General features: G+C 38.9%; 1 protein-coding gene across 1 annotated transcript in view; it reads left to right on the top strand.

Moving 5' to 3' along the window:
- Window positions 1-20,053, top strand: part of MOCOS (molybdenum cofactor sulfurase) — an 84,899-nt gene that overhangs the window by 25,668 nt on the left and 39,178 nt on the right. Inside the window, exon 6 of the mRNA XM_042475933.1 lies at window positions 16,928-17,127. Within this exon, the coding sequence (XP_042331867.1) occupies window positions 16,928-17,127 (200 nt within the window). The remainder of the gene's footprint in view (window positions 1-16,927; window positions 17,128-20,053) is intronic.

The raw sequence follows: 20,053 nt of genomic DNA on the forward strand, positions 1-20,053 counted from the left end.
TGAAGTGAGCTATAACCCTCCCTTCTTCAACTGATGAAGTGGACCCCCAAAATAACCATTTTATTTGAGTATAGTCTTCATAGTGCCCCAAGACACTTTTTCTTCTCTTCCTTTCTTTTTTTACACTGAAACAGACTTGGTACAGCTATATGTCTGAAAACTGACTTAAGTCTATAGGTCACTTCATCAGATACAAGAAACAGAATAATGGTAGTTTTGAAAGGGTAACAGAATTGATATCATTTTTGTGGTAAAAAAGAGCTGTGGCTATGTAGGCTGTGTGCTAGAATCTAAAAAGAAAGCTCTATCTGACCAAGAATCCATGTTATCCAGCATGCAGTTTTACAATAATGGCTTCATAGACCAAAGGCCTTAAGCAATTGCTTATCCCCTTCAGCAATGGTTTTTCAGACATAACCTGCCCCTGAACATTTATAGATTCCATTGAGCTATTATGGATAATCCCTATGGACCGATCTATCCCCCATGGAATGATAAGGGTGAAAATAATTAGCATCGGCTGAAACCAAATTGGGAAAGTGGGGGTTGAGAGCATGAGTCAACTCACAGGAAAATCCTCTAGGAATGCAGAAAGACATAGGTGCTTCATAAGGCAAAATATGTTAAGGACAACAAGGGCCATATTTGTTGGAGCCCATCAGCCCAGGCCCTTTTCTCCCCTTCATGGCCTGCATGTGCCCAGGCTGCTGCAGCGGTCCTAAAGCAGGCTGCCGGAAGAAGCGGATTCTATCTGTTCCTTCTTGGCTCAGTTCTTTTTTGTTGGCGTGGCCTCGGTGCAGCTTCAGGCCATGTTCAGAGTGTGCATCATCAAAACGCCATGCCTCCAACGTAGCCTGAAGTCAAGCCATTTTGCCCGTGTGTTTCAGGCCTTAGTCAACAAGCCTGGATAAATTCCTTCAATAGTTTTCACTACAATTTGACAGTGAATATGACAATTTGAAGTAAAAAGATAAATATGTAAAACTTCAACCATATTTAATACGCTGTCTCTGTAGATTCTTTTATCAGATTGATTTCAAATTTGTGCATTTTTAGACTTCATCAGGTAGATCCTGGATGTCAAGTGTCAGGTAATTAGCTATATGGGTGCCATTTTTGTAAGCAATAGGATTTTAATGTATAATTGTAGGACATGCTTTTATCTTGGTGCTGTAATCTTTTAATTTGGTGAAATCCATGCAGTTCTTTCATAGATTGTATGAATGCCTCAGTGCAAACATTCTGTTTCTGAACAAATCGTTCCTTTCCTCTGTAGGCTTTACAGGTGGGAATTTTCAGTTTCAGCTTTTCTCACATTCTGTATTGATCTTTTTTGTTTTGATGCAACATTTCAGCAATATAATGCAATCTTTCCTTTGGTGATAGAACACATTTTCTGGTTCATAAACATTCAAGCAATGGTATTTTCTAACCAGAATGAATATATATATTTCAATGTGATTGGTACAGTATTAAAGCAAAGATTATTTCATTTGCAAACTGTTTAGTTTCTCTGCTGGCTTGATCCATTCCTTTTCTGTAACGCAGAAATGATATGCTAATTCCAGAGGGACCTCATTAAAGAAAAAGAAAATTTGCATATTTTGTGAAACTTCTTATTCAAGAGCTCTAGATTAAACGGCACTAATCATAAACACTAGATATATTAAATCCTTTTGAAGTCACCATGGGATTAAGTCAGCTTCTGCATTACTCTGCCACAAATGCATGAAATATGTCATGAAGTCTGTTTGACAGCTTCTATTAATGACTGCATATATTGTAATAAAATTCTTCACTAGATGAAATATGCTGTTTGAGATTTTTGACCTGTAAAAGAGGAAATAATTTATACTGAATGCATATCTCAGAAACTAGCAGTAGTTTTCTTATTACTAGCTAAAAGCAAACAAGAATCAAATAAATTGGAAGAAAGTGGAGGTGTCATCTGACAGACCTTCATTTCCATGTAGCTACAATGATAAGGCTGTTTACTGAACATATGCTTTATGACATTATGAAATTCCAGTCCATCACAAGAGATTTGAATTTGAGCAACAAATTCTTATCCCACAACAGGTTCTAACTGCATTACATAGTGCCAAGGTGTTTGTATTATCAATTGTGGCCAATGTTAATAATGCTGTTCTGGATTTAATTTCCTCTGATCCCATTGTCTACAACCACATCTCCAACCATGTGCATTTGTACACAATCGAAATTATGGAAAGGATGCATTTGATGCAGTGGGCTATAACTACAAGAACTGAGTTATAATAGATATGCTAGTGTTTAAGATGTTTATGTGAAGCTGTGTGTACAGTTCTAGTATTCTTACCTCAAAAAGGATATTATATTGCTGGAGAAGGTGCAGAAAACCATATAAAGCTTCATGGCTGGAGAAATTTCTGTATAATGTTTGTGATTTTTAGCTTTTAAAAAAGCTGCATAAGGGAGATATAACTGAGGTGCATAAAATTATCACTTGTGCAGAGAAAGTGGATAGGGCGAGGTTTTCTCTGTGTCATAATACCAGATTCCAGAGTTATCCAATCAAAAAGCAGAATGAGAAATTCATAAGAGTCACACAGCACATTCTTAAACTGTGGAATTTGATATCACTTGGACTTACGGCTACAACTTGATTAGGTTTAACAGGGAACTGGGCAAATTCATGGAAGACATAAGGCTATCATTATCATCACTTATCAGCTGCATTTTTTTAGGCAGCATGTCTCTAAATAACATTGCTGTGGACATGGCAGATTACGTGTGTGGTTTTGAGGTTTTTTTTTGGCTCACATCCTGCTTGTAAACTTTCAATAAGGAGTGTGCTTGTCCAATGCATGAATGGGAGTGCTGGATTACAGAGGCCTCTGGTTCAATCCAAATGATTTTTTTTTTTTGTAGTCTTACTACAAAACAGAGGCTGGATGGCCACCTGTCAGGGATGCTTTGATTGAGAGTTCCTGCATGGCAGGGGGATGGACTGGATGGCCCTTGGGGTCTCTTCCAACTCTTCGATTCTATGAGTCTATGATATATGGTTGCAAGAGCTGGACAGTGAAAAAAGTAGATCAGAAGGAAATCAGCTTATTTGAAATGTGGTGCTGGAGTAGAGTGTTGAGAATATCATGGGCAGCAGAAAGACAAACAAATGGGTCCTTGAATAGATCAAGCCTGAAATCTCCTTGAAAGCCAAGATCATGAGAAGTGACAACTCATTACAAAATACAATAATGCTAGGAAAGGTAGAAGATAGTAGAAAGAGAGGAGGGCTGCACATCAGATAGATGTACTCACTCAAGGGAGGAAATGGAACTGAATTTACAAGACTTGAGCAGAGCAGTAGAGGATGGGGATCTTGGAGATATCCCATCCATAGGGTTGCTCTGAGTCGAGGTCAACTCGAGGGCAGTTACCAGCAACAAAAACAGCACCCAAAGAAAGAGCTTACTTATTGTCATCATGTTTTTGTGGGATAATGTGAAACATTATCAATAAGATAAAGTGAGGCAGTCAACCTAGGATGTACTGGGGGAATGCTAAGAGGGTTGAATTCTAAAGATCCACATGAAAAATCTCATGCAACTACATCAAGATGCTAATCCTGACCAGAGTAGCATTATCAAATCAGTCACTCAGTACTAAGTCAACATTTGAAGTACTGTATATGCCAGTGAATTAGTGGTTTTACTCTGATTGAAGCCTGAGTAATGACTGAGGGAAAGCAATTTTTTTAAGGGAATGTATATCATTAGTGTCTAATAAAACAGGAATTTCATTTCAGTGTGCATTCAGCAGTATTAACATGCAGTAGATGTACTGCTTAACCATTGAAGTAGTTAAAACATGCATTTTCAGTTATAACTGCAGAAACCTAAATGGCCTGTGGAAGCTTCTGCTAATAGAAGGATCCATGTCCCATTTACAGAATATTTGAAAATGGGATGTGCAGTGAGTATGGCCAGAGTACACCACACTGTAACCCAAAAACATACCTCCGTAAGGGCACAAATGGAAACTGTCTGGGCTGGAATAAGTAAGTTTATTCACTTCAAGTGAGTATGGGCTCTGGATTGACCAATTTATCATTTCCCTTGGATGCTTTAGGTTGGATGCTTTAGGTTGGGGGCATATCTGCTTTCGTGGACACCTGGGAAAGGTGTCATAGAACCACAGAATTGGAAGAGACCAAAAAGGTCTCATCCAGTCCAACCCCTTGGATGGTCTCTTCCAGCTACTGTATATCATTATTTGAGGTGGAGAGATGCACAAGTAGAGACTTATTGCGTCGGTGCAAATTCCACCATTTCTGCTGAGCCTGTGCATTTTAAATTCATTCTGCAGGCTGTCCCAAAACTAGGTACGGTACTTTCAAGGAGCAGTCCTGAGATCTGAGGAAATAAGTAATGGAGTCAGATACTGTCTGCAGATATATGGGGTAGCTCTTGCAGCTTCGAAGTTTGCAAGAGGTAACCAAAGAGACATTAGCATTTTTTAGCATTCTCATATTTTTCGTACCTATAAGTGTAACTTCTAGTGATTGATTAGGTTACAAGTCAGTTTTAGAATCAAAGTCTCTGAGGAATATGTAAAATTCAGTAGTTAAACTGACAAGTAACAGGGAAGCAAGGGATTAATCCCTAACTCTGGCAAACACTCCCCTCTATCTGCAGAACTAAATTGTTTGGCCAGTAGTTTTCTTTTTTCTTCTTCTTTCCATGTTCAATCCAGACTTGAGATGTTTTTCAAAAAGTAGGGATATATAGTGGGAAGCAGCTGATTCAGGTAGGATGCTATGTTTTTGTTACCTTTTAGGTATCATATTCCATTTTCTAAAAGAAGACAAGGAAAAGAGATGTGTGCCTTTGAGAAGCAGGGAAAAGCATTTGTTAGCAGAGCTTTGTAATACAATTACCAAAAATGAGGATAAGAACTCAAATAACGTAGCAGTTTATTCCTCATAGTTATTTTCCTAGTAAAATGTTTTCTGTCAGGAATTTCCAATTATTCATGCCAAATGCTTTTCTACATTCAAAACCAACATATTCATATGACTCAAGACATCAAACACTAGTGGGGATAAATAGCTGGTTAGACCTTGTTTTAGGAAATGATTGCAATGAAAGCACAACTACAATTCAACTAGAAATAAGCACAAAATAACATTAACATTTGAAGAAAATGGATAGAAAAGTATTTCACTGAGAAATACTTTTCTGAGTCAGAAAGCAACCCAATGCAAAACTGATATCCCCATCAGGGATCTAACATTTTGGGAAAATAATAATATAGTTAGAGGTGGATGAATTTATCATTATTGGTTTCTCATTTTCAAAACTTCTGTGTTTTATTCTGTTTCTGTCAGTGTGTGAACTAGCTTTCAGAAAGTCAGAAAGATTTGTGTGCATTTTTGCACATTTTTCTAATGCCATCCATTTTTGTTGTATTCACTGATACAAACTGTATTAGTGAATTGTGCATGCTTTATCTAATATATGAAATTTGGTGCATTTAAAAAAATATTAAAGAACTATATCACAAAAATTGGAGATGGGTGAATTCCAAAGGATAACTGTTTCAGTGCATTGGTATATAAATCAAACAGATTTCTCCCCATCCTTATTCCAGTACACCAGGAAGATATTACGCATTCACTACTTAGCCACCTCAATAAAAAAAGGACAATCTGCTTGTAGAACTGCATTTCTAAATACAGATCATTCTGTGGATCTTCTTCCCTAAAGATAATGCTCTAGTGGGGAATGACCTGCTCTGATTGGCTGCCCAGGGGACAACTAATTCAGACACGCTCTTTTCTCCTTGCTCCTAGTATTGGAGCCTCTATTTTAACCTGATGAAAGGGGTGCCTGGATTCATCCCACCCTACTGTCACTAAGGACCAAACATTTTCAGTGCCCTCCAGTGTGAGTTGAGAAAGAAGGAGACACATCTTGACATGGGGTGACTTAGTGCTTTATTGCTTGAAAAAAAACTTGGTGTGTTTCGACCTTGTAATATTTCAAGACCTTTAGGGGGCTACAAAAATATATATACTGTATATACTCACATACAAGTCAATCTCGTGTATAAGGGAAGTTGAGGGAAGGTTTTAGGGCCAAAATAATGGATTTTGTATGACTTGTAGATAATAACATAATAATAATAAGTTATTTTTATTCAGCCTCTTTCAAAGGATCGAGGTGGCTTACGTAGATAAAACATATAACATAATAACCATAATAAAACCAAATAACATAAAAATAAACCCCTGTATCCCCTCATACTAAACAAATCCATGTACTTAATTATAACTGAAACTAATAATACAATAACATCATTAAAATCCATACAGTCGTTAAAACAAAACAAGGCAGGGCATCATGGGGTATTATTGGGACAATCTTGATCATTAGGCACAAATAGTCAATCAGGAAAGGCCCATTGAAAGAGATCCATCTTGACAGCCTTTTTAAAGCTGTCAAGGTTAGTAATATGTCAGATCTCTTCCGACAGGCCGTTCCATAAATTAGGGGTGGCCAATGACAAGTTTCTCTGGGTAACCATAGTCAACCTAGTCTTGTACTGCAGCCATTCACTCAAAACCACAGGGTTACGAGTTCAAAACCAGCAAAAGGGCCCAAGCTTGGCTCAGGCTTGCATCCTTCCGAGGTCACTAAAATGAGTACCCAGGCTGTTGGGGGCAAATTAGCTTACTTGCTAATTAGCTTACTTGCTGTTCACCGCTATGATCTTCGGAATAGCGGTATATAAATAAAACAAATTATTATTATTATTATTATTATTATTATTATTATTAGGTTGTAGCAGATTTTTCCCAGAGGACCTAAGCGTGCGGGTTATAAGGAGGAAGGCGTTCCCGCAAGTAGGCTGGACCCAAGCCATGTAGGTTTTTTAAAGGTTATTACCAATACCTTGTACTGTGCCTGGAAACTAATAAGTCCAGAGTAAAACTTAGGGACAGGTAATAAAGGATCTAAAGAGGGAAAACACTACTTCTCTCCTTCTCCTTCTCTGGACCTCTCCTGACCACCTAACACCAGTTCCCAGGTGGTGGAGGAGAAGGTTTTAAGATCAAATTGAGAAGGGCAGGAACTGGAGGGAAATGAGGGCATTTGGTAGTCAGAGAGGGAGGAGGAGGAGGATGGAGAGAGAAGGTTTTAAAATTGAACTGAGAAGGGGAGGGAAATGGGGTTTGGTGGGCAGGAGAGATCCAGAGTGGGAGAAAGAGGATGGAGGGAGAGGGTTTTTAACATTGGATTGAGAAGGGAAGGGAAATGGGGTTTGGTGGGCAGGAGAGGTCCAGAGTGGGGGAAGATGGTTTTAACATTAGATTGCGATGGGAATCCCCTCTTTCACACACATTTCCTTCCTGGGCAGCTCTTTCAGAAATCACTGCTGAGGCACAGAGAGTAGGGTATTGGGGCACAGCTTCTATCAAGACCTTTCTAATCATATTGGCCCATATGTTTGTCAACCCAAGATTTTAGGGTCAACTTTGGGGGCATAAAATTTTTGACTAATGGTCGATTAATATATGGTATGTGTGTGTATGTGTGTATGCACTGTAAAATATAGAATCATAGAGATAATTGTTAATTGCGTTGCAGGCTATATATTCTAAAGGAAAGAGCCTGCAGTAATTTCTGATAAACAATCTCCAATACAACTTAGAGGTGGCTGAAAACATGTAAATAGAAAGCAATAGATTTGATGTTGATGAAGCACTCGAGGTCACCCATAACTGTCTAGGAGAAAAGGAAATGCTGATCCCCCCTCACACACACACAATAGGAACAGAAAAAACTCTGTTATTTTGTTGAGCCCTAATTGGGTCAAAGTTTTTAATTTCAAAATCCATTTTATTCCATTTCTTTAAAAAAAACCTTATCATCCTTAATTGTAACAACATGAATCGTAGATCTCTTGCAAAAACAACGAATTGATCCAAGTGCTCTATCTGTCCTTATGTTGTACAGATGTCCCCCTATTCATTTTTTGAGAGGCCTTGTTTTATCAAATAGAATTGTTTTTACATCTGCACTGAATAGTATAAAATATAGTGACAAAAATGTTGCAGGTATCAAAGTGATGCAAAAGATATCTTTTATGCTTGAGGCAATCTGTACAGTTTTTTGGGTTTTTATTATTATTATTTGTCTGAAGTGTATTTGATGAAACATCCACAAAGGAATCCCATGAGATATCTGCTTGTGCCATTTTAAGTTACCTGTCCCTCATGTTTCCTCTTCCTTTAAATGAAAACAGAGACTTGTCCTGACAGCCTGGTATGTATTGGATTATGTACCAGTGTGTCCTGATGTCATGCTGTAGTTTGGACAGTTATATGGTGATCTGTCCCATTTCCTTAGAAGGTGAAATTGGATTGTTTTGGATGCCTTAAACAGATTTTGGGTCACTGTGGATACTCTTTGCCCAACAGTTGGTACAGACTACTTTTTTTAAAAAATCACTTTTACCTGAAGGGTTTCATTTCAGTTTTTAAAGATCCCCATATGTTAGCTTGTATCTATGTGACCTAGAGTGAGAGTTGTCAAAACGTAAATATATGTTAACGTCTTTGAGTTAAAGATGGTATTCTGACTATGAAGTCTAAAAATGAATTTTTAAGTCACAGTGGCAAATATCAAATTCCTCACAACATTTACAGGGAACAAATTTAGAGAAGTAATTTTCTCAGCTTTTGGTGGTTATAGACTTAACATTCAAAGTGATTTCTGTAGGAAGGTTGTTGTAAAGTTTGTAGCAAATTTAACCCTTGACCCAGGTTAGGTTTGCAGGATATTCATGGCTAAGCATTCATGGCTACCCAATTACTCATATTACACTGTCAGTGCAAAGGCCGTCTATTTGTACCTATAGACAAGGAAGGGGCAATAAAATAATAAACTGAAACTGAAGTATAACATGAATCCACTCTTTTGTATCCAAGAACTATAGGCCTCTGAGCGCAACAGTTCTTTTCTCTGTGTGTATGTGGTGTAACAGGCAGTGTTCCTATTCTCAACATTGACTATGGGCCCCAAAAGACAGGTCAAAATAAAGCTGTTTCAGGTCAGTTTGGAGCTATGCTGTTTAAATGATGCATGTGTCCTAAGAGGCTGGAAGCTGTGCCAAAGCCGCGTTCCAATCTTTAGGACTGGAGTGTGGCTTTGGTGTGGCTTCCGGCCTCTTACCATGCATCATTTAAACAGCATACCTCAAAAGTGACCTGAAGCAGCTTTATTTTGGTCTGTCTGTTAAGCCCTATATTGGCTAGGACTGATGGGAACAGAAATCCCACAACCTCTGAAGGGAGAGATGTACCCCAACTCTGTGACAGAAAGGATTACATGAAATGAAGGGCAACCACTTCTGCCCTTGAAATACAAAGGAAAGTAACACTGTTGGAAGAGCGTGTTGAATTAATTGGGAGACAATCAACACAGATTGTGTATTTGCACATGTTCCTTTAGTCTCTGATGGAATTTTGGAACCTAAATGCTAAATGTTTCAGAATCCTTGGTGGATGCATTCACACAAACAGTCCATGAAAATAAATACTGGTGCTGCAGTCAAAAAGAGCAATATTTTTCTTTCCTGCTGATGGCAGTTTCTTTAAATGGAAGCATATGTCATAAGCTTAAACACTTCAGTTCATTTTGTATGCAAAGCTTCTTTCAATGTATTAAACCATCTTCATTTCAAAGATTTAAAATGTTGAAGTAGATGGGACAGAAAGGTGGGGGAATGTTAAGTGGTTCTTTCCCTGCTTTTCTCTTACATTATCAATATTCACAAGTCAGCACAAGAGATTCAAAATAGTGTCTTGTATTAAAATAATAATATTTGTGTGTAACTGGTTCTTATGCAGATAAATCAAAGAAAGTTATATAATGGACAATAAGCAAGGAGAAGTAGTGAAAGGTAACAGAGAAATAGAAGAAATATTACTATCAAATAAAAATGCTATATTGTCCAAAATATATAAATGTCTTCTGAAAACAATCTACAGAATAAGAAATCATAAAAGACAGCATGCTAAAATGGTCCCAAAACTTTGGTTACACAATCGATTTATGTCAATGGGAATTAACTTAGAAAAAGAGGTTAAAACATACTTTGTGTCAAGGCTTAAAAGAGAATTACAAGATGTATTTTAGATGGTATTTAGCACCTGAAAAAAATTATGTAAGATATATGGAAATTGTAGTAATTAATGCTGGAAATGTTCTAAAGAAAAAGGAATACTTTTCCACACGTGGTGGGCATGTGTAAAAGCAAATAAATTTTGGCCACAAATATGCCATATAACATATGCAATTTTGCAAGTAGACATAAAACTTAAACGGGAAACTTTTTTGTTAAATACGATTGATGAAAAATGTGGGGGGGAAAGGGGAAAGGTTTTATTTTATATGGCATTAGCCACCAGAATAGTCTATGCCCAAATGTGGAAACAAGAAAAAAATAAATTAATTGAGTATTGAGTATTGAAGTTACTACATATAATTGAAATGGACAAATTGACCAGAAGCTTACAAAATGGACATTCTAAAAATACCTCAATGACTGGAAAAAAGTTCTAGACTACTTAACCCAGAAATAGGAAGAAATAGAAACCATGGGATTAAGCTTGGATTAAAGGAAAGAATAAAAAAGGTACTGTATACAGAAACAGTCTTAAATATAGAGTCATATGTGTATATAAGTTTACATATAAATATGTTTTGACATAGCAACCTTAAAGAAAACGTACGAAAGAAAATACTATAGTTTCACTGAGAGATAGCCCTTTATAGAAAAACTGGAAAAGATAAAATTCCTAAAGTTGTAGACAAGGAAGTAACAAATGATGTTTCAATGAATGTGTTTATTGTTTATTGTTGTCATTTTTGTGAAATGAGTATATTATTGTACTTTTTAAAACAATTTGTTTTAAAGAAACTTCAATAAAACTAAATAAATGCCCAAGTATTATAAACCCTAAATAAAGGATGAGAAAGTTGTGATGGGGGCGGGTTACAGACCGCCTCTTTGAGGCGGGCTGTACCCGACCCTTTCCCCGCCGGATCGGGGTCTGAGCTGCCAGAACGGCAGCCGCTGAGGCCCCGATCCGCTGCTTTTCAGGCTGCGGGGAAGCAGCAAAACGCCGCTTCCCCGCAGCCTGAAAAGGGGTGTCCTTGGGGCTTCAAGCCCCAAGGACACCCCATGGCGGCGGGGAGGGGGAGAAAGGGACCGCTTGGCCCCTTTCTCCCTTGCTTCGCTGGGCACAGCTGTCTGAAGGCTGCGCCCAGTGAAGCAAAGCGGTGCCACGGACCAGGAAGGAGCTCCGAAACGGAGCTCCTTCCTGGTCCGCGGAAAGGGCGCCCTAGGCGCCCTGCCGCGGATTGAGGACGTCACATAACCCTAGTGCATGCTCGTCACGCACTAAAGTGCCGGTGTGTAACCGGCCTCAGTTATTAGATTCAGATTCCCAGTTGTTTGAGTGTTGGACTCAAACACTGGGAGATCAGAGTTTGAATCCCACTGGGTGATCTTAGGCAAGTCACACTCTCTCAGCCTCAGACAAAAGCAAGGGCAAACCCTTTCTGAACAAATTCTGCCATGAAAACCCTGTGATAATTTCATCTTAGGGTCACCATAAGTCAGAAATGGCTGGAAGGCACATGAGAACAGCAATGGTTGATCAACTGAAATTTCCCCCATTTTTAAAAATCAAAAGCAGTTGCGGGACTCAGTCTTGAACACAGGACTGTTGAGAATGCGGGAATGTGCTGATGAATCCATCTGCCTTGAGCCATCTTTCTCTGTCTTAAATATATATATACTCTTGAGATACAGATACTCAGAGAATCTCAGGAGTATGTTCCTATTATTGAGAGCTGAATTATGGTGGGAAAGGTTTCTCCTCAGAGATCATCCTTTGCACATTGTTACTATCTGTTGGGAATGTGAGAAAAAAATATTAATTGGTTTTCTCTCTTTGAGACTTGGAGTTTTAACATGTTGAGACAGCCCCTTAAGAATTTGCTAAACCTTTTAGGTTTTCTCATCTGAAGCAGAAGAGCAAGGCATACATTTAATTGTTTTTAACTGAGTTTTGTTTTGTGCAAAGTGTCTCTGTAAAACTACTGTTCCTTTTTGCACTCCCTGGCAGGCCAGAATGATGCAGACAACAACAAGATAAAATATCTTTTGGGGAATGGAAGAGAGTTGACCCAACAAGGCCATGTGTCTTTTACTTTTGCCATCAGATTCTTGATAGTCAACAATCTGATGACAAAAGTAAAAGACAGCCTCATGCTCCAAATACCTTTGTTTCTAAAGGATACAGAAATATACAGAAAAGCCCTTTCAGTCCTCTTATATCAGTGCTGTTGCACTGCTCTTAAAGACTTTGTGCTGGCCTGTACATGCAGTGAGGGCTGAGCATCCACACGCTTTGAGCCCTCACTGCACCCATCTTGGCACATGCCTGTCCACATGCCGCACGCCATGATGATGCATGTCGTGCATAGCACCCAAATGGCACAATGCTGAAGACTACCACACGCAATTTTGGGCAATGGGAAGTCAGTCTGAACGCAATCATGAGGTTTCACGTTATTGCGTGAGAGGTGATCACACGCAATTTCGGGCAATGGCAAGCTATTTTCGGGCAATGGGAAGTCAGTTTGAACACAATTCGAATTCATGTAAATTTGCTGAACTAGCGAATTCACGTGAATGCGTTCTGGCCCCACTTTCTTTTCATTAGAAATTAAGAGAAATTCCTCCCGTGTGATAAACTCCAGAGTGCGAATGTTGAACATTAAAAAAGCCACAAGCATCCATGCAGGCTTTCTTCAGTAGAAGAAATAACTTGGATTGAAAGAGGAAGAAGATTTGATTTTAGGGAAAGTTTGAAATTTCTGGATTCTAAAATTAGAAGGTTGTCTTTTCCCATCTATTCTGGAGCTGTCGTTAGCAGTGAAAAAACTGTGTTTTTGTTAATACAAAGGAAACAGTGTTTCTTAGTATGTTAGAAGGTGATTATCCCTTCCAGCTGAACAATCATGTAACTTTGATTCATCATAGGCTTTGTATACTGATTGCTCTTTCAGTCCAATTGCATTGGGATAGAACCAAATAATAATGCTTCACTTGATCTGGACTGGATTGTCTCAAAAATCAAGTGGTCGAGCAAGGAAAACTAATAACATATCTCCTTTGAAGCTTCTTTATAGTTGACTGAGAATAAAGATTCTTTACAGCCTTGACCACAAGGAAATGGGTGCAAATTGGCTATTCAATGAAATGAGACGGGGAACTTCCAAAAGTTAAGATAGTTATTATTTATCATTAAGATAAATGCTGGAAACATTTAACATGCGGTCTCGACATACAGTCCTCAATGAGAGGATTCAGCTTCTGCTTTCTGTAGTTTTGAGCTGAAGATACACACAAAGAAAAGAGATTTTAAAAAAAGAATTAATAATAATAATAATAATTTGTTTTATTTATATACCGCTATTCCAAAGATCATAGCGGTGAACATCAAGTAAGCTAATTAGCAAGTAAGCTAATTGCATGCCTTATTAGAACTGGTGAACAGGAAGCATTTCTTTTCTAAACATACACACATATGCACACCTGAAAAACTTTTAAATGCATCATTTCTAAGTCAGAAATATATTAAGATCCAAAGAAAATACTATACTTTTAAAAAATGGCAGGAAAGTAATGTCTAGTGACCTAACTCAACTTCTGCTCCTAAACTGTATTGTCATAGATACAGGGGTGAATGAAGAAACAAAGCATATGTTATGTGTTGGGTTTGGCGTTCAAGATGCATCTGTAGTGAATGAAGACCCTGACTATCTTTTGGAAGATGAAATGTTCTAGATAAGAATGCCAGGCCTTTGGGAACAAATAGCTGTTAAAAACAACGAAATGATATGCTTCTCTTCCCATCCACAGCTGCTCATTTCATCAGGCAATAAGTAGAGGCCAATTCCAAAGAGTATTGTTTCCATGCCAACATTGGAAGTGGCCAGCATCTTACAGAGAAAAGAGTATGTGTTGTAATAAAGAAGTCCCACTTTGTTTCTTCCTGTGAAAAACTTATTATGGTTCTAGAGAGGCAGATTCTGCATGTTTATATATATATATATATATATATATATATATATATATATATATATGTTTTGAAGCTTTATTCACCGTCTTTTGATTGCAATGATCCCCAGAGGATCTTACTATAAATTTGTAATTCCAAATGTAATTTGTCTTTATGGTAAGGCAGCAAGGAGAGTTACTGTGAGGTCACAATGTTAATTTTGGAAAAAGGAACATACCCTCACCATATCATCTAGTTAATGTCCACTGAGTCAGTTTCCTCATATGCTGAGGAACTCCAGGCACACTTGGATAGAACCAATTAAACTGACTTTATTTTCATTTGAGTTTAGAGACTGAACAGTGCCTTGTTGATTCTTTGTCCCTCAGTAGTGTTTGATGCCATTGATTGGTATCTTGCTGGACTATCTCTATCAGATGGGTAAGATGTAAAGGTGCTGATTTCTTACATCTCAGTATAAACAGTTTTAACATATTTCGCCTCACTATGAGAAAGATAAGGAAAACTGTACAGTTCTCAGAAACTATTTGCAGTGCAGAATCATAGGGTCATAGAATCATAGAGTTGAAAGAGACCACAGGGACCAACGAGTTCAATCCCATGTCATGCTGGAACACAGAATCAAAGCACCCCTGACAGATGGCCATCCAGCCTCTGTTTAAAAACCTCTAAAGAAGAAGACTCCATTACACTCTGAGGAAGCGTGTTCCACTGTCAAACAGCTCTTAGTGTCAGGATCTAGTTTGGATCTATTGCTCCAAGTCCTATTCTCTGGAGCAGGACATTGCAAAATGTAAGACATTCAAGAAAAATGTAGGACATTGCAAAATAAAAGCTAACAATAATAATATAGATAAAATTCACACTTCTTAGTTATACTCAGAACAGAGAATATTTTGAAATTCCTGCTGGACAGAGGATTGAAATGCAGGATGGGTTCTGGAAAAGGAGGATGTTTGGTCACTCCGCTCTGGACTTGCTGAAAATAAACTTACACCATCTTCAGAATGGCATCCCTTCAAATACTTAAGCAGGGCTATCATATCATCTTCTCTTCTTCAGGCTAAACATACCCAGCATCCTAAGCCTCTCCTCATAGGGTGTTCTTTCCAGACCTTGCATCATTTTAGTTGCCCTTCTCTGGATACACTCCAGCTTGTCAACATCCTTTTTGAATTGAGGTGCCCCGAACTTGATGCAATATTCTAGGTGAGGCCTGACCAAAGCAAGATAAAGTGGTACTATTACTTCCCTTGATCTAGACACTACTGTTGATGCAGCCTAGAATTGTATTAGCATTTGTTTTGGCCCAGCTTTCTAATCTGTTAAGATCATTTTGAATTCCTATCCTGTCCACTGGCATATTAGCTAGCCCTCCTAATTTGGTATCATTTGCAAATCTGCAAAAAGAAATCTATTCTTTCATGCTGAGATTGAATTTCCTTTGCTTCAGGACTTAGGGGCGGTACAGAACGGCACTTTGTGCCAGCCTGACCGTGAACTAGGGCTGTGGTAGGGTGGAGCATTCACATGTTCCCAAACCCTACCACACGCCCCGGGTGCCATCTTGGCGTGTGCCCAGCCAAACGGCGCACACCATGACATCCATCATGTGTAGCATCCAAACGGAACTGTGCACGAAGGGCATCATAAGGCTGCATTGCAGCCCTTATGCCGACCCTTCTGGGACACAAATAGCCACATTTCGTGGCTTCTATTTGCACTGGCTTGGGGGCATGGGGTGTAGCTGCTGCGTCCCCAACCCAGCGCTTCCAGGGGCGGCACAGAACCACCCCTGAACAGACTGTTTGTACAGCCCCTTACTCTGTACAAAAACAATCATGTGACTCTTTTTGTACAAAAAGTGACATTCTCTATATAGAAAGTGACATTGCACAATGAAACGTGTGCATTTTCCACACAGAATAAGTCCCAAACTGCAAAAGATTTTTGCCCAAACTGCAAAGATTCTTCCAGATTTGAGGAGCCCATTTTTTTGAATGTTTCAAAAAACAGTTTAAAACATTGTTTTCATTCCTAGTATAGTTTTGGTCCAACATACAGACTGGGTACCAAAAGGCTGCATTACTTGGTCTAGCTTTCTGCTCATCTTAAGAAGATGTTAAATTTTATGAGAGCAACTGGGGCATTTGTTCCAGGTGTGAAGTGCAGGGACACCAGTATTCTCTATTTTCTTTGTCCCCTAAGTTAGTTGAGACAGATGTTGAACCAGTGCATGGATTTGAGTGGTGAGCTGGATGAGGGTCAATAAACTGAAGCTGAAAACTGTCAAGATGGAGATGCTGGTGGATAAGTGGCTCTTGAGTCTGAAGAAGCAGTGTTCACGTTGTACTACATGGAATTACACTTCTGAAAGAAATGGTACTCACATTGTACTACATAGGATTCCACTTGTGAAAGAACACCTTCAGGGTGCTCCTAAATCAGAGGTGAGAACTGTTTGACCCTATAGGTGTTGAACTGCAAATCTCATTATTCTTCACAATTGGCTAGCCTCTTTCAGACTGCTGGAATTTGCAGTCCAGCAACATCTATCCAAGATTCAGCATTATCACCAATGGAATTCATCAAGTGATATGGAGTTTTCAATGATACCCAGATAACATGTTGGGTAAATCACTACTGTATCTTTTTTTTTAAAATGCTGCTTCAAAAGGTTTATGAAGTAAATCGATTTTAATGAATCCTTATTATGTTCCCATGGAACATCTTCAGAACAAAACAATACACTGACTATTGTATTCTCCTCTCCCTTTTTAGGTGGAATGGAGAACATAAAGCAACATACATTTGCTTTGGCTCACTACACCTATACTGTCCTCTCTACCTTAAGATATGCTAATGGGGCACCTGTTGTGCACATATACAGTGATACGGATTTCAGTAGCCCAGATATCCAGGGTCCAATCATTAATTTTAATGTATTGGATGAAAATGGAGAGATAATCGGTTATTCACAGGTACATTTTAACAATTCATCTTTTATGTTTCATTCATTTTGCTGATTGTTTGACTGCTTTCCATCTAAATAGCTGTACATAACAGCACTCTGGACTATTTTAAGTTTTTCTTCTGCATGAAGGAAACAATGCAGAAGGAGCCCTGGTGGCGCAGTGGTTGAATACCTGTACTGCAGCCACTCACTCACAAACCATAAGGTTGCGAGTTCAATCCCAGCCAAGGGGGCTTAAGCTTGACTCAGGTTTGCATCCGTCCGAGGTCGCTAAAATGAGTATCCAGCTTGTTGGGGACAGTTAGCTTACCCTTTGTAAACTGCTTAGGGAGTACTGAAGTGCACTGATAAGCGGTAAAGAAATGCACTTGCTATTGCTATTGCATTTCTGAACATCTTATTTCCATTGGTTAATGACAAACATCTATTATTGTTTCTGTCTGTCCTTTTAGCCACAGCCTTGGCAATAATCCAGCAACAGGCTGTGAAAGTGAAATGTACATAGGCTAGAGACAGGCATAGTTTTTCCTGCAGAGCTGAGAGAGCATCATTTCTCATGTTGTGTAAGCTCATGTCTTTCTCCCTGGAACTTTCCGCTTCCATGCACCTATTTGTGGCCATTGCAATTATGCCTTTTCTTCTCAGCCTCCCTTACAGAAATATTGGTGAAACAGTAGGTCTGAGGGGAGTTAAAAGGAAAGCAAAAAAGAAAGAATTGTCCTGTCGTGACTGAAGGGAAGCTAACCAAAGTAGAGGAATCCATTACCAGGGCTGAAGCAAACTGCAGAGGCAGAGGCAAACTGTCAGCATTCCAGGCAGAGCAATGCTGCCTAGAGATCTGGCACATGCTTACTGGTTTGTTGTCTCAGCAATGCGCCAGCACTTTGAGGCAAAGTAAAGGCCACCTGCTGTTAATTCCTTCCCATTCTAGGGTATTGTCTGAATTCTTAAAAAGCTGTTGCCCTGTTATACAGCCACTGGTTCCTATAGCATGGGCTGAGAGGGACTGTGCCAGGAAAATTGCATCCTTTCCCCCTCTCCCCACAAAATTGTCAGACTTGTTTCTATAAACCCATCAGCCAATGATATGAGGAGAGGGCAAGCAGACAACCTGGGGGAGTGCCCTTAAACTTTGCAGAAAATTGTAAGGAGAATGCTTGATGGAACAATTTTTTCTAGTAGCTGTCTGATTTGCAGTGTAGTTCTGCCCCAGAAGTCAGCTATGCAAAGGTTCTCCTGGAATTTGAACATGGCCACTGGGAATAGTGTTTAGCATGGCCGGCATATTCTTTTTAATACTATTATGAAAAATTATCCTTTTGTCCTTTTATGAGTTACATCACCAGAGTCTTTCAGGTGATATTGAAAAGAGCCAAGACTAACTCTCCCACTTTTTTATTTCTGACGAAGAATATACTGTTCAGTGATTGTCAAAGAATATGAATTAGCCATTTCAATGCTTTTAAGAACATGTTCATTCATTACATTAAGTGTGATGACTCCAGCTAAGACAAATATTCATAGTGGGCCTAATGGGGTTTTTGGCTGTGTTCCCAAAAGCTGTCTCAAAACTACTGTGCTGATTGCTCACTATTGATTTTTTAACATTGATCTAGTCATTAAGAAGACTAGGAGACTGGAAGAAGTTGATAGACTAGGGCTACGAAATACAAACCAGATTAAGAGAATTTGCCAATGCATTCTGTTCAAATTCTAGTAATTATTTCACTTTGGATCATTTTTACTATTGTGCAGGGAATGACATAATACAAGTGCCCATGGTTAAAGCATTGGATCGTGTTTTATATAACTACAAGAGAGCTAATACTGGAATGTTGTTTTGTTATCACATGCTTGCAGCAAAACCTTTTAAAGCTTTTAAAATGTACTGTGAAATATAAAATATGCATTTATTGAGGGGGGGGGTGCAGTTCCAAAAGAATATGTGTGCAGTTAAAGTCTACTGAATCAGTGCTGTAAAATCCTCAGGGAAACCATTCGTTACAGTGAGCTCACACATTGTTGCTTCAAATTTATTTCAACATGGATTTGCAATTGAAAAAATGTCAGCAAATGTCAGTTGTCCCAAATAAAGGTAGCTAAACTGCTAATTTGCAATCATAGAGTTATAGAATTGGAAGGAGCCCTATGGGCCATCATGTCCAATCCCTTGCTTGAGTAGGATTTCTAGGTACAGCATTACCAGCAAGTGTACAGCATGTTTTAGAAGACACCCAGAGAAGGAGATGTCTTTCCCACCACCTCACTAGGCAGTTGGTTCTATTAGCAAACCATTCTCACTGTCAAAAGCTTCCTTCTAGTGTTCAAGCAAAATCTACCTTCCTGCCATTAGACCTAGTTCTACCCTCTGAGGCAGCAAAGAACCTCCTCATTGTGGGGAGCCCTTGAGATATTTAAAGGGTACAATTGTCACCCCTCAATCTTGTTTTCACCAAGCCGAACATGTCCAGCTCCTTCAGCCTCTCAGTTTTATTCATTCCAGCCCAGTTTTCTCGTTTATCTTGGTCCTTTTGAATTCTGTTCCTTTCTTCCAGTGTATTAGCTATCCCTTCCAGTTTTGTATCATCTGCAAATCTGGTAAGGAATCATTGATGAAAACATTAAAGTGCATCAGCTCCAGGGCAGATTCCTGTGGCAGCCCACTTGAAACCTTCTATTTTAAAGCACAGCCACTGATGACAACTCTTTGAGCATGGATTTTCAACCAGTTATGGATCCATCTGATGGTGTTTCCATCTATTCCATATTTTGTCAGTTTGCTAATAATAATATCATAGGGGACTTTATCAAATGCTTAGCTGAAATCCAGATAAATGACACACACAGTATTCCCACCATCTACTAAACAAGTAGCCTGATTAAAAAAAGATATAAGATTAGTTTGGAATGCTCTTTTTGACAAACCCATGCCG

Source organism: Sceloporus undulatus, chromosome 6, assembly GCF_019175285.1.
Source record: "Sceloporus undulatus isolate JIND9_A2432 ecotype Alabama chromosome 6, SceUnd_v1.1, whole genome shotgun sequence".
In the NCBI taxonomy this organism is placed as follows: domain Eukaryota; kingdom Metazoa; phylum Chordata; class Lepidosauria; order Squamata; family Phrynosomatidae; genus Sceloporus; species Sceloporus undulatus.